Here is a 13,427-nt window from a genome sequence, read left to right on the forward strand (position 1 = left end):
AATAGTACTTCAAGTACATTGCGCCTACTTTACTTGAAGTACATAGCCTCTCCTTTACTTTGTACTTTACTTCAAGTACTTTTTTAGATCTACTTTACCCGACACTTTTCTGAGGCGTGTTTCGCCCTTGTATGACGGTTTGTCACACAAAAACTGTCAAAGCCCGAAGTGTTCAGGAAGCGCTTCGAACACGCTTGAGGCGCAGATAACTCTGCGATCGTATCTGCAGCCTGCAGACAACGTGTCTTTTGAGGCGTGACTTTAAGAAGACCAACCAGCAGAGGTCGTAGATGCGCTGCATGTCGGCCACCAGCTGCTCGGGCGAGTGGGCGAACTTGAGCTGGCCCAGGTGGCGCTGCACCTCGGGCCACGTGGGCACGTCGCAGGGCAGCAGCACGTGCGCCATCGCACCCCGGGACACACATGCGACGGGCCCTGCACATTCACAAACACATGCGGAACCTTTAACACTCACTGCCATAAGACGCAGAACCAAACGAATATAACACTAAAACGCCCCAATCGTGTTGTTATTAAAGAAAAAAAAAAGGTGTCCTACCCTACATCATTTGGGCTGACACACACGCATTGCGTCGAAGAACGGAACAGCAGACCGTGTGCGCCCACAGGTCTCCAAAGCCGGCCGAAGGAGCTTCGGAGGGCGTCCAAAGCGCGTATGTATGTTATGTACATTTGCGGCGCAATCTCTTTCTATCGAGTGTCTTGTAAAACCCCCGTTAAACGGTAAAGTAAATGTCGTTTTGATCGAATGTCATTCACAGTTTGGCGAATCAGCTCGTGATGCTGGTTCTGCGCGCGCAGCGTGGCGTATTAAGCGCGCGGATTGGCCGAGCTGTAATGTCGTTTTGCCTAAATGTCATTTAACGTGCCCGTCTGACAGGGGTATAAAACACGTCAATAAAAGAAAAACGAAAAAAAAAAAGACAACAACGAAAGAGAAGTGGTTAGCACGTGTGTCCAAAGTTCGCCAACCGTCGCTTTCGCACAGTCAAAGTTAATCAGTTCCCATGTCAAAGTTAATCAGTTCCTATATTCACTCCGCAGTGCAAAGAAAGTGAGGCTATGAAAGCCCCTTGCAATCAGTGAATAAGAAAATACCTAGTTTTCTCTCGATTTCTGCCACCATTCACTTAATCTTTGCTTGGTAATCTCTACAGTCTTGAAATCCACTCTCCCTTCGCTGTCTCTAAAACCCAATGACTTTATTAAATCTATGTTGTCTTCGGTAGGCATAGGGTGAGGCCCTTTACAGTAGAGTATCAAGTGCTCAGCCGTCTCGTCCTCCTCCCCACAAGCAGTGCACACTGTATCCATTTCCTGGTACTTCACTCTGTATGTTCTGGTTCGCAGAACACCCGTCCTCGCCTCAAACAACAATGAGCTTCCCCTAGAATTGTCATAAATGCTTTCTTTGGCAATAACTGTTTTGTTTAATCTACAGCTTCCCAGATCCGTCTTTGTCTGCATTCCCTCTAGCCACCAATCTCTTTCTGTGGCCTTAACTTTCTTCTTAACTGAGACTTGCTCTTCCGTATCTTCGCTATAGCCCAAAAGCTTTCCTCTTAATTTCCTAGTGCGCTGTCTCCACTTTGTGTCTACACTCCTCATGTATAAATAGCTGAAAACCTTTCGTGCCCATTGCTTCTCATCCATTTTCCTCAACCTATCCTCAAATTCTATCTTGCTCACCGCTTCCTTGCTCTCAAATGACGCCCATCCCATGTCTCCTTGAACTCCCTGGTTTGGCGTTTTGCAGTGTGCCCCCAAAGCCAGTCTATCTACTCCGCGCTGTTTTATTTCTAGTCTCGCATGCACTTCGGATTTCATGCATAGCACTGCGTTTCCAAAAGTCCAAGCCAGGGCACCATGACCCCTTTCCAAATCTCTCTCACCACCTCATACCTGTTGTAATTCCAAAGTGATCTATTTTTTATTACAGCTGCATTTCTGCTGCCCTTACCTATTATATACTTTTCATGCTCTCTGAGATATTCTGCACCATCACATATCCATACTCCTAGAAACTTGTATTTACTAGCTCTCTCAACTGTAATATTCTGTATCTTCAGCCTCTCAACTTCATCCTCGTTAAAAATCATGACTGCTGATTTTTCGCTACTGAATTCTAAACCTAATTCCTCTCCTTCCCTATCACAGATGCTCATTAATTCCTGCAACTCTGTCCTGTTAGCCATTAGTACGATATCATCCGCATACATCAATCCCGGTAAGGATTGCTGAATGTTTTGGCCTAGCTTACTGTAAGAAAGGTCGAATCCAAGCCCACTCTTCTCTGGTCTATCCTCCAATCCTCTCAGATACAACATAAACAGCAAAGGCGATAACGGGCACCCCTGCCTAAGGCCTCGTCTTATCTCTATTTTCCCTGTCGCCTTTCCTTCCCATGTTACAATCACCTTGTTATCTTTGTAAATGTTCCTTAATAGTGCTGTTAGTCCTTCATCTAGGTTTAAGCTCTCCATTATGTCCCACAGGTTCCTTTGGTTCACATTGTCATAGGCAGCCTTGATATCCAGAAATGCCAGCCAGAGCTGTCTGTTTTCTTTTTGCGCTATTTCTATACACTGTGTTAGAGAAAATAAATTGTCCTCCAACCTTCTTTGTTTCCGAAACCCGTTCCGTAACTCGCCCAGTATGCCCTCGCAATCTACCCATTCCTCCAGTCTGTTCTTTATAATCTGCATTACCAACCTGTAAATAACCGGTGTCACGGTTATGGGACGAAAATTTCTAATATCAGACTTATCTCCCTTTCCCTTATATATCATACTCATCCTACTAAGCCTCCATTCATCTGGAATATTTCCTTCTGTTATCATGGTGCTCACTACCTCCCTTAGTTTTGCCTTAGATTTAGGACCCAAATTCTTCACCAGCTTGATAGGGATACCATCTGTGCCTGTCGACGTGCCACTAGGGACTCTTCGTTCCGCCTTTTCCCATTCTCTTTGTCCAAAATCCGCGATGTCACAAAATGGACTGCTACTTTCTTCGGTTCTCCTATCTTCCACATGTACCCGTTCCCAAAATTTCTCCTCCATCACTGCTCCTATATATTGTATCGCATCATCTCCCTCTAATTGATCTCTCTGATGCGAGAGTATGAACCTCTGTCTAGCTTGCGTCGTTTCACCGAGTGAGTTCAAGTGCTCCCAAAACTTCTTGGCAGCGTTTCTATCTTTCTTACTTACATTACTCATCCATTCCTCACCCTTTCTCTGAATTTTCGCATTGATCAAACTGGATGCCTCTCGGCGACATGTTAAAAAATTGTCCCATTTTCTTTTTACTTCCGTTTCGGACTCCCCACTACGCTTGGAATACCTGTGTTCTCTAGAGGCTTCCTGACGTTTTTGTATCGCTTGCTTCACTTCTTTGTCCCACCAACTTTTTGGTCTATGTCCTTGCTTCCCCTTTCGTTTACTCTTAACTTTGTCTAATTCTAGAGCAAAAAGCCTAGTAAGGCCCTCATAGGTCCAATCTGTATACCGTTGCCCTGAATGTACCCCCCCCCCCCCTCATCTAATGCCCTTAATTGGGCCTTTGAGGTACCATGAATAAATAAATAAATGAATAAACTGCTGCCTATATTCTTTCAACAACTATTTCCAACTCTTTGTCGCTGCAGAAAGTTTGCTTTGAATTATGTTGTCTAGTTTCAGCATTTACTTCTCTGGCAAAATTCAGCTTAATACGTTTGTGATCACTACCAAGACTTTTGGAACCTTCTTCATCTATTTTCATTACTTGTAACTTACCATATATTTTGTGTGACATGAGTACGTAATATATAGTTGAATGTAAATTGCCAGTTTCCCAAGTTATGTGCCCGTCACACTTCTGACTGGTATTACATAAAACTAAGTCATGTTTTTCCACCAGTTCTAGTAATATGCTTCCAGTTGAGTCCGTATACCCATCCAGACCCTGAATACGGGCATTCATGTCTCCCATAATAAATATTTCGGAGCCTTCCCCTAGTTCACTAATGTCTCTTGATATGCAATCAATCATTTTTTCTGTTTTCCTCTTTAGCAACCGTCCCTGTCCATAAGTAAACAACTCCAAGGACTGTTGATTCCCCAGCGACTTTTCCTTTCAGCCACAAATGTTCGGCGCACTCCTTTCTGATCCCTTTGAAAGTTCATATTCTTCTTAATAAATGCTCAATTCCACCTCCCTTCCTTCAGTCACGCGTCCGACGGCGCCCTCTGGTTTCTGTGCCGAATCGCGGAAAAAACGAGAGTGGCGCCACTTTTGATCCCGCTTTTATAAAAAAAAAAAAAAAAAAATCAAACGTGCATCAATCTTCTTGTTGTTGTTGTTGTTGTTGTTTTTTTTTTGTTTTTTTAGTGATAGACGATCTCAGAAACCGCTTTAGCGTACATTCCGGAAAATATCGCGTATAAAAAAAAAAGCTGGGGAGATGCGCTGCTTCCAATCAGTCGCCCTTCCCTCGCCCCCGTAGGACGCCGTATACGGTTCTCACCTCTTCTATTTTTAGTTTGAAGGCACCAGTTTGCTTCATTAAACGTTTATTTCCAGTTTTAAGCTCGTGTGCATTTTTATTCGTGACAATATCGTACGCGCGGAGAGTCTATAAAGCGAACGAGCGATTGAAATGCTAACCCCGGTATCATATACGGCTGACAGGGCTTCACCCATCGCCGCCTCATTAATTCAGTAAAACACTCATAGGTAACTCGAAGGAGACCCTGCGATGCTTTTAACCGCTTGAAGAAGCAGTTACAACTTGACGACAGCCCGCTGACAAGGCCAAGGTAAAGGCTCCTGTCAACGCACAATTCTTTGCTACGGGTCAAAGAAAGTCGGCGGACTCTCTTCTTTCTCGACGAGTCGAAAGTTCTTTCTTTCCCTCGCAATATCCTTTGGGCGCTGACGTCAGCATGACGCTTCCGTGAGGGATTGCCGAATTCCGGAGGCAACCGCTCGTAACAAGGATTGTTCTTCAAAGGGAACGAAAAACAAAGGCGGCATCGGGGCGGGGAAAAAAAAAAAAGATAAAAGAAGTCGCAGTCCGCGCAGAGCAGCGGCGACGCCGTCGTGTATGTCGAGACGGTCGAGACACAAGAGGAATGCACTCCGTCGACGCGCAACAACGGCAAAGCCAGGACGTATACTTCAAAACAATTAATGGACCCCCCACAGACGACGTGTTGTCGACTTGGCTATTTGTGTAGCCAGATCGATCGAGTCCAGGCTCTTTGTGACAGCCAACCGCATGCCAAAAAAATGTTGAAGTCATCTGCAATGACTGGAGACAAACACAAACCGTCGTTGGCGTTATTTGACGTCCTCGGAAAAGGCAAACAAAAATTTCGAGAAAACAAAAAAAGAAAAAAAAAAACACTGCCCTGCCGATGCACTTTCTGCGGACATCGCAGTCAGGATGGATCATGGGAACGGACCGGCCTCCAACAAACGTTCGTTGCGTTGCGTTAACTCACTGACGTCACGCCAGTGGGGTGGCGCTGCTGTCGGTACTGCGCATGCGCAGACGCTTCCCTGCTCCCGAATTTGGTTTCTGCGCACGCGCAGTGCCCACACCCGGTGTGGGCAAAACGAGCTTGTTTGAAAACACTGTGTTGGTGTATAACAATTGCGTCGACCTATGGTCCCTGGAACGCGTCTCTGACTGGTGTGTCTACCCCGTCCAAACAAATGGTCTCTCGACTTCCGCCTGATGACGTCATAGAATGACGTCATAGAAGTGTCACGCTGTCACCCTGTCGCCTGTCGCGATCCTGGCGGCGTCCCAACAGCCGTGGTGTATGTGGCCATAGCCTTCTTTAGGAGGCTATGATGTGGCAGAGACCTGTTGTGCTGCCGGTCGCCGGCTGGGATGTCCATGACTTGGTGTGCGGAGGGGGTGAAGGGGGCTGAGGGTGCTGAACTTGCATAAGCCTCCCCCCTGACTACTCCCGCTTTCACCTCAAGAAAAACGCCAATTTTGCGCATCGTTCATACGCGGCGCGAAGAGTTCCTACGAAATTTTGCTGTCGGAGGGAAAAGCTTTTGTCGTTAGGAGCGTGTATGTCTTGATAACATAACACATATCTAATCTAAAATTCACATACACATATCTTAGTTATCGATATAAACAGGAAAATTAGGAATCCTCCGCGACAAGCCGGACCGGTTCTTGAGGTGAAAACAGGTATAAATGTCTTTTTAACGCACCGCGAATTTGGATCGGTTCATGAGAGGTCAAAGAGACACTTCTCGTTCTATGAACCAAGACGGCGACCATGCACACCGGGAGCTTGGCACCACTTTTTTTAATGTTCCAGTGACTTTAGTATTCACTGGGCGTCATATTTGAGCGCAACTTTCAAAGCGCATACTCAGAACTAGCCCCCACTGCTCAGAAGATACTACAACGTTGATGGTCGGGGAATGCACGTTCTGGAAGCGTTGAGGAAACTAATCGTAAGCTTTCAGCACGCTCGCAGTAAAGCATGGCCGACAATGAGTAGCCCCCATAAGCTATTCCAAAATGGCTGCAGAGACGGGCGCGTTAGGACGCAGCGGTCGTGCGAGCGAGCCCGCTTGGCAGATTCCCACGTGCCCCAGAGTTTTTTTTAATTTATTTATTTATTTATTTTACCCTCAGGGCACAAAGGCATTACAGAGGGGAGTGGGGAATAATAGTAATAAGAATACACAAGGAACAATGAACAAAAAACTCAAACATATAGACGCTTTCAGCGAATCAGTTACTCGAGCTGCCACCAGTCGGCGCGCCCTTCGCGCGCATTCCGGGCCGCCATAGCCGACCTTCTGTTTCTCGCCGTTGCTCCGCGTTGTGTGCTGCACAGGCCACTACCGGAGCTTCGTTTTCGTGTTCTTTTACGTTGCACGTTGAAATCTTGGATTTTATTTAGGTCTTTTGAATATTTAAGACTTTCATTTTATCATTTCATATTTATATTTCGACATAGCTCTTGCATTTTCTTATTTATGGAATGGAATCGGACAGCGGTTGGGTCGACGATACAAGATTATGAGACTTCAATGACCATGTAAGTTCATCCCCTTCTTACGTTTTTGTCGCTAATAAAGGGCAGTTAACACTATTGCGACTTATGTAAATTGCAACTGATGCAGTAAGGCTATCACAGTCGTGCTTCTCGCTGCATGAGCGCGCTCGTTTCCGTAAAGCCGACCCGCCATGTAAGCGATTTAGCGTGCGACGAGACGAGCGACGGAGATTTCTCACTGCCGTCCGTCGCATCGCTCGGTTTTGGCATTTCTAGAAAACGTCGCTCACCGTCTTGGTCGCTTGCTCCGTCGCTTTCATGCGGTTTGTCTCGTCGCGCGACTGACTGAGCGACAGAGAAGCGGGTCGCCATCGCTTATCTGGTCCCTCGCCAGATAGCTTACATGCGGTTTATACTTAATTAATTTCCATGCAGACACCATTGAACCATTGGCGCCTCGATATTAAGTATGAACCGCATGCAAGCGATTCGGCGAGCAACGAGACAACCGACGGTGACCCGCTTCGCTGTCGCTCGGGCAATCGGGCGACGAGGCGAACCGCACGGAAGCGACGGGAGCAAGCGACCAAGACGGTGAGTGACGTTTTCTGGAAACCCAAAAAACCGAGCGATCCAACAGGCGACAGTGAGAAATCTTCGTCGCTGACTCTCGTCGTTGTCGCCGTCGCTCGTCTCGTCGCGCGCTAAATCGCTTACATGCAGGCGTTACGGAAACGAGCGCGCACATGCAGCGAGAAGCACGACTGGATAGCCTTACTGCGTCAGTCGAAATTTGCATATGTCGCAATGGTGTTGACTGCCCTTTATTAGCGAGAAAAAAGTTAGAATGGGATGAACTTACATGGTCTCTAAAGCCATAATCTTGTATCGTCGATCCATTCGCTGTCCGATTCCATTTCATAAATAAGGAAATACAAGAGCTATGTTGAAATATAGATATCAAATGATTAAATGAAAGCCCGAAATATCGAAAAGACGAACAGAAAACACACGATTTCAACGCGGAACGTAAAAGAACGCGAAAACAGAGCTCCGGCAGTGGCCTGTGCAGTACACAACGCGGAGGAACGACGAGAAACTGAAGGGCGGCTATGGCGGCAGGGTCACGTGACGTCAAGATGGCGGCGCCCATGAAATGTTGCCTGAAAGGGTCTATACTACAAAAAAGAGCGTGGTCAGTCATTGATGTGAGAGGTGCAGGTAAGCGGTTCCAATCATTAGAAGTTTTTGGAATAAAAGAAGCGTAATAAACGTTAAAGTGACAAAATGGTAAACCGACTTTTTGACGATGATCAAGGCGTGCTGAAACAAAGTATGGGGGGATTATCATTTGGGCTTTGAGGTAAGGAACATGGTGATAGATTTTATGAAAAAGGGAGATTCGAAAAACCATGCGACGATGTGCGAGGGTTGGAAGTAATAATGTGCTCTTCATTGACGTTACGCTTGCGGTGCGGTTATAGTTGGCCAGTATAAACCGTGTAGCTCTGTTATGAACACCTTCAAGTGAGTTGATGAGGTATATAGATGGTTGAGGGATCCCAGATGGAAGCTGCATATTCGAGCTTAGGCCTAACTAGTGTTTCATAAAGAGTCAGTTTTAATGACGATGGACCTAAAGGAAAGTTACGTTTGAGAAAGCCAAGCATTCGGTTAGCGTTGTTAATCACATAGTTAATATGAAGTTTCCAGGAAAGGTCGTCACTTAAGATCGCGCCTAGGTACTTGTAGGAGGTCACAAGTTCCAGGGGTGTGTTGTGAATGTTATAAGCGATAGTAAATTTGACTTTGCGGGGTATGCGCATGATTTTGCATTTGTTAATGTTAAGTTCCATTGACCAGAGTTTGCACCATTTAAATATGCAGTCGAGGTCATGTTGTAGTTTTTGCGAGTCCGAGTCATTAGTTAGTACACGATAAATAGCACAATCATCAGCAAAGAGTTTAATTGAAGAAGAAACCATCTCATGCAAGTCATTAATATAGATCAAAGTAAAGGCCCCAAAACTGATCCTTGGGGTACGCCGGAAGTGACGGGTGCGGAGGAGGAGCTCATGCCGTTACATGTTACAAACTGCGAGCGATTTATTAAAAATGATACCAACCAGTTAAACACGTTAGAACCAATGTTGAGTTTACTTAATTTATGCAATAAAAGTCTATGCGATACCTTGTCGAACGCCTTGGCAAAATCTAAGAATATGCAGTCCACCTGAGATCCCTGATCAAATGCTGAATGAAAATCGTTAGTGATAGACAGTAGCTGTGTCTCACAGGACAAGGATTTCCTAAAGTCATATTGATTTGGGGAAAAAAATGAATTGGACTCTAGGAAGTTAACAAGTTGTGTATAAATGATATGTTCTAGAACTTTACAAGGAACACTGGTTAGCGAGATGGGCCTATAGTTGATAGGAAAGTGCTTATCACCAGATTTATGTAGAGGAATAACTTTACCAATTTTCCAGTCGCAGGGTACCAATGATGTGTCAAGTGATTGCTGAAAAATATGGGCGAGAATAACAAAGGAGTACTGATTTGTAGCTTTAAGAAATTTCGAGTTAATTTCGTCAACACCAGTTGCTGATGACAGCTTTAGGCCGTTTAGAATGCTCAGAACACCATCGGGGCTGATTATGATCGGGTCCATCAGTGGGAAAGGATCAACATTATAGCTCGGGTTCACATTGCTTAAGGTGCCAGAAAAGGATTTGATAAACACTTCCTGGAACATTGTGGCACATAGGGATTCATCGATCAAAGTTTCGTTAGGTGTTTTCAATAAAATAGACGAAGGCTTATCTCGATGGGACAACACATTCCAGAACTGACGCGGGTTATTTTTTAACATGGAAGGTAGTAAGGTGAAGAAGAAGTTGAACTTAGCAGACTGAACAGCATTTTTGTAGCACTGAGCAGCACTGAAATAATTTTGCCAGCGAACTGGGCAGGATGTGAGTCTCGCAGCTCTAAATAACCGCTTCTTTTTGTTTGACAATCTCAGGAGCACCCTGTTGAAAAACGGATAATTAGAGTTTACGATTATGGTTTTCAAAGGTATGTATTTTTCAGTGAGCGAAATCACATTTTCCTTAAAGCGCGTCCAGTTGGATTCAACAGAGCATTCCGAGAAGTTACCCAAAAAAAGTATCTAAAAAACTGCATAATTCAACATTAATGGCATCATAATTAGCTTTGCTCTAGTCCCGAATGACTTTTCTTTTGTTTTTAACACAAACATTAGGAACACTCAAGGTAAAATGCAATAACAGATGGTCACTGAGGCCAGGTAGGTATGCGATTGGACCAATCAATTAGACATTGGAAGTCAAAAAATAGCGATTGCGTTAGCTGTTACGTCCATTCACTTATCAGAACATATGAGTACGAGTTTTGGGGGTTTGCCCTAGCTAAGAGTGGCCTCTCAGCCGTTTAGCTTGACTTTTATTTCTCAGCGCTTTTTAGACATCAAGTTGAGCCAGCTGGCCTAAATGACTGCACTGTCCCTGGAATAGTCCCAACATTTCATATCTGCAGACTGCGGCCCAGAATCTCCAACATATATTTTTTTAATTAAAATAACTTTTCGCGTTTTTTTTTTTTTATTTTTTTTTACATTTGACAGGTGTAATACGCTGGTGTGCCGTGCATATTTGTTATGTTTTTTTTTTTCCCCCCATCCATGAAAAAATTACATTTTTAAAGGTTTTCAATTTACGTGCAAGGCTAATGCACATTTGTATTTTTGTTTATGCTGGCGGAATGGCACGTCGGGAGCGGTTCGGAGCGGTCCATGCCGAATGAAATATGGCACCGCGTGTTGGCGATCACACTGCAATAGCAGACCCCCAAGAGAAAGCGCGGGCCACACCCACCGGGTAACTTATCACGCCGTTGCACGCAACCACCGAAATAGGGCGTAGTCTTACACTTGTTCTTCTTCAAATCTTTTTTTTTTTTTTACTTTGTTTACGTTTCATTTCTGCGTCGCTGTACCTCACCTGCAAAAATTCCTACAAGCTTCTTTTTTTTTTTTTTACCATTTTGTGTCTTTTGTAACATTTTATACACAGTAGACAGCTGCATTTCAGGCAAGCATTTCGCTATCACTAACCTTTCAAAACAGTCTGATATATCATTATGTTTTGGTTTTAGCACTATTTTATAATGCCCTCTTAATATATTTTATATCGATTGAGCCCAGGTCCTGGGTTCAATCCCCCACCTGCCCGTTTCGATCTGGGTGCGTATTATACCACCGTGCGGTATTGTGTATCAGTACTGCATCATGCGCGTTAAAGACCCCAGGCTAGAGGTTCTACTGTACTGGCAACATTTCTCATCTTCAACTGCGGCTAACGCCGACAAGGTTTGACCAGAGGAAAATTGGCGACTCCCTCGCCGGTTGGAAGAGGCGGGGGGTGATGTTTTTAGTTTTTTTTTCCCCGATCCCCTAAGGGTCTCCGCACTGCCTGGTGATAGGGCGGGAAGAATCATATGGTTGTCTTTTTAGACATAGGCTAGGTGGCGCAAGATACCGCCCGTTACAAACCGTATAGCCATTAACATCCATCAAACATCCATCCATCCAGACACCAAACGCTCATTGAGGCTGACCACTGTGGAAAGATTGGCTCATCTGAGTAAATTTGAAAAATCTAAAACTATGTTGTTGTTTTTTTATACTTTGCACACTGATCTCTACTATAGGGGGGTGGATGGCGCATTTGACAGACAGGAATGAAGCCACCAGAAGTAAGCGCCTTGTCCCGGAAGTGAACGCTTGACAGGCTTTTCAACTGTTCCGAGTGCTGATTCGAACATCGTTGAGGGCGATGGGTTTTTTCTTGTCATCCCAAGAGAGCCTGCTTGTAGCGGAGTAACAGAGCATGTGGACACAAGAAGTCGCCTGGGAAGCCATTCGATGTGAAAATTTTGAGATTCTAGTTTATCAAGAGTGCGTATGTCCCACGTTCAAATGCCTTATTCTCGGGATTTAATACAGAACGGGAGTATTAAAATAAAATCAAAGACACAAAAAAAACATGGACCAAATTATCGACTGAATGCACTAGGAAGCCGAGCGCACGCCCGACTTCCGGGACAAGCATCGAATTTCCGGTGGCTTCACTTGCGCAAGGCTCGGAGGTCAGAGAGCACCTAAGCGCCATCCAGAGATCAGTGACTTTGCATGTACACTAAAAAATATACTTCGTGTTACTGTGACGCTTATTTGGACCAATTCTATTTTCTTTCCGTGTCACAAATTTTTCAGTCGTAGTAAACGCCAGAATAGCCCAGAACGATTTTCCAATGATTTTAAGAAAAAAGGCTTAGCGAGAATTTTTCCATAGACAAAACCAGTTTATTATTTCCTTTCTTTTGACTCCGGAGGTTTCATGTACTCATACTCTTAATTAATGAATGCATTACCTTCGAGCACCCCTGCAGTAAATCCCAGCGCGATAAGTGAAGAAACCGATTTATGCAGTCAGTTTAAAACGCATTCAATCCATTTCGCCCACGCTGTATATATACACACAACACAATCATTAAAGAAATGTTAACGTGCACAAATTCAATACTCCGTTTCACTTTAGGATGGACAGCAGCGGATGGCACGGGTCAATATTCCGGCCAATCCAACGTCGTAAGCGTGTCACGTGACTATACTCCACGCGCGCATGTCTGCTGTATCGCTGCGTCCCTCCCGAATGCCACGTGACCATGCCATGCAAGTGTCACGTGACTCTCGCGGGGCATTGGATTGGCTCCGCGTGCGCTGCTTTCCATTCCAAAGTGAAACGAAGTAGACTGGCGCGGATGGTGTTGTCATCCGCGTTTCCGCACCGCTAGCCTTGCGCCAGCACGAGGGCTAACTTTAGAGCACCTCCGTGCTCCATATCTACCGATCTAGTGGTTTACCGATTCTACAATGAAGCAAGGCAAGTTTTAAGTTGGAATTAACCATATGTGTATGTTCACTAATTAAAAAAGATAATTAACCGATTTTAGCTAATTAATCTGGATCTCGGCCGTGGTGCTGCCCGAAATCTGACGGACGCTTACTGCGGTGTAAACGATCGAAGCTTTCGATTGCACGTCAAAAGGTTCGCAGGCGGTCCAAATTAGTCCTCCGCTGGGGCGTGCCAGATGCCCTGCGTTGGTTTGGCACGTAAAACCCTCAAATTTGACTTGAGCTCATTAAGGCTAAACTCCGTGGAGCGAATTATGCGACGAATAACTGACGAACTTCGCCCGACGATACGCTCGCTCTGTGCACGGCGCCACTGTGCCGATGCCACGCGCACAGCAAAAGCCGCCTGGCAAAATTCGTCGATTTTTCGCAGCATATTCGTCCCA

The 13,427-nt window shown here is 45.1% G+C and overlaps 1 protein-coding gene across 1 annotated transcript in view; it reads right to left on the bottom strand.

The window, feature by feature from the left end:
• Positions 1-13,427, bottom strand: part of LOC8042218 — a 43,583-nt gene that overhangs the window by 27,386 nt on the left and 2,770 nt on the right. Inside the window, exon 2 of the mRNA XM_042294382.1 lies at positions 276-435. Within this exon, the coding sequence (XP_042150316.1) occupies positions 276-406 (131 nt within the window). The 5' untranslated portion in view covers positions 407-435. The remainder of the gene's footprint in view (positions 1-275; positions 436-13,427) is intronic.

The sequence above is a fragment of the Ixodes scapularis genome, unplaced genomic scaffold (genome assembly GCF_016920785.2).
Source record: "Ixodes scapularis isolate PalLabHiFi unplaced genomic scaffold, ASM1692078v2 PGA_scaffold5__190_contigs__length_132052651, whole genome shotgun sequence".
NCBI lineage: Eukaryota > Metazoa > Arthropoda > Arachnida > Ixodida > Ixodidae > Ixodes > Ixodes scapularis.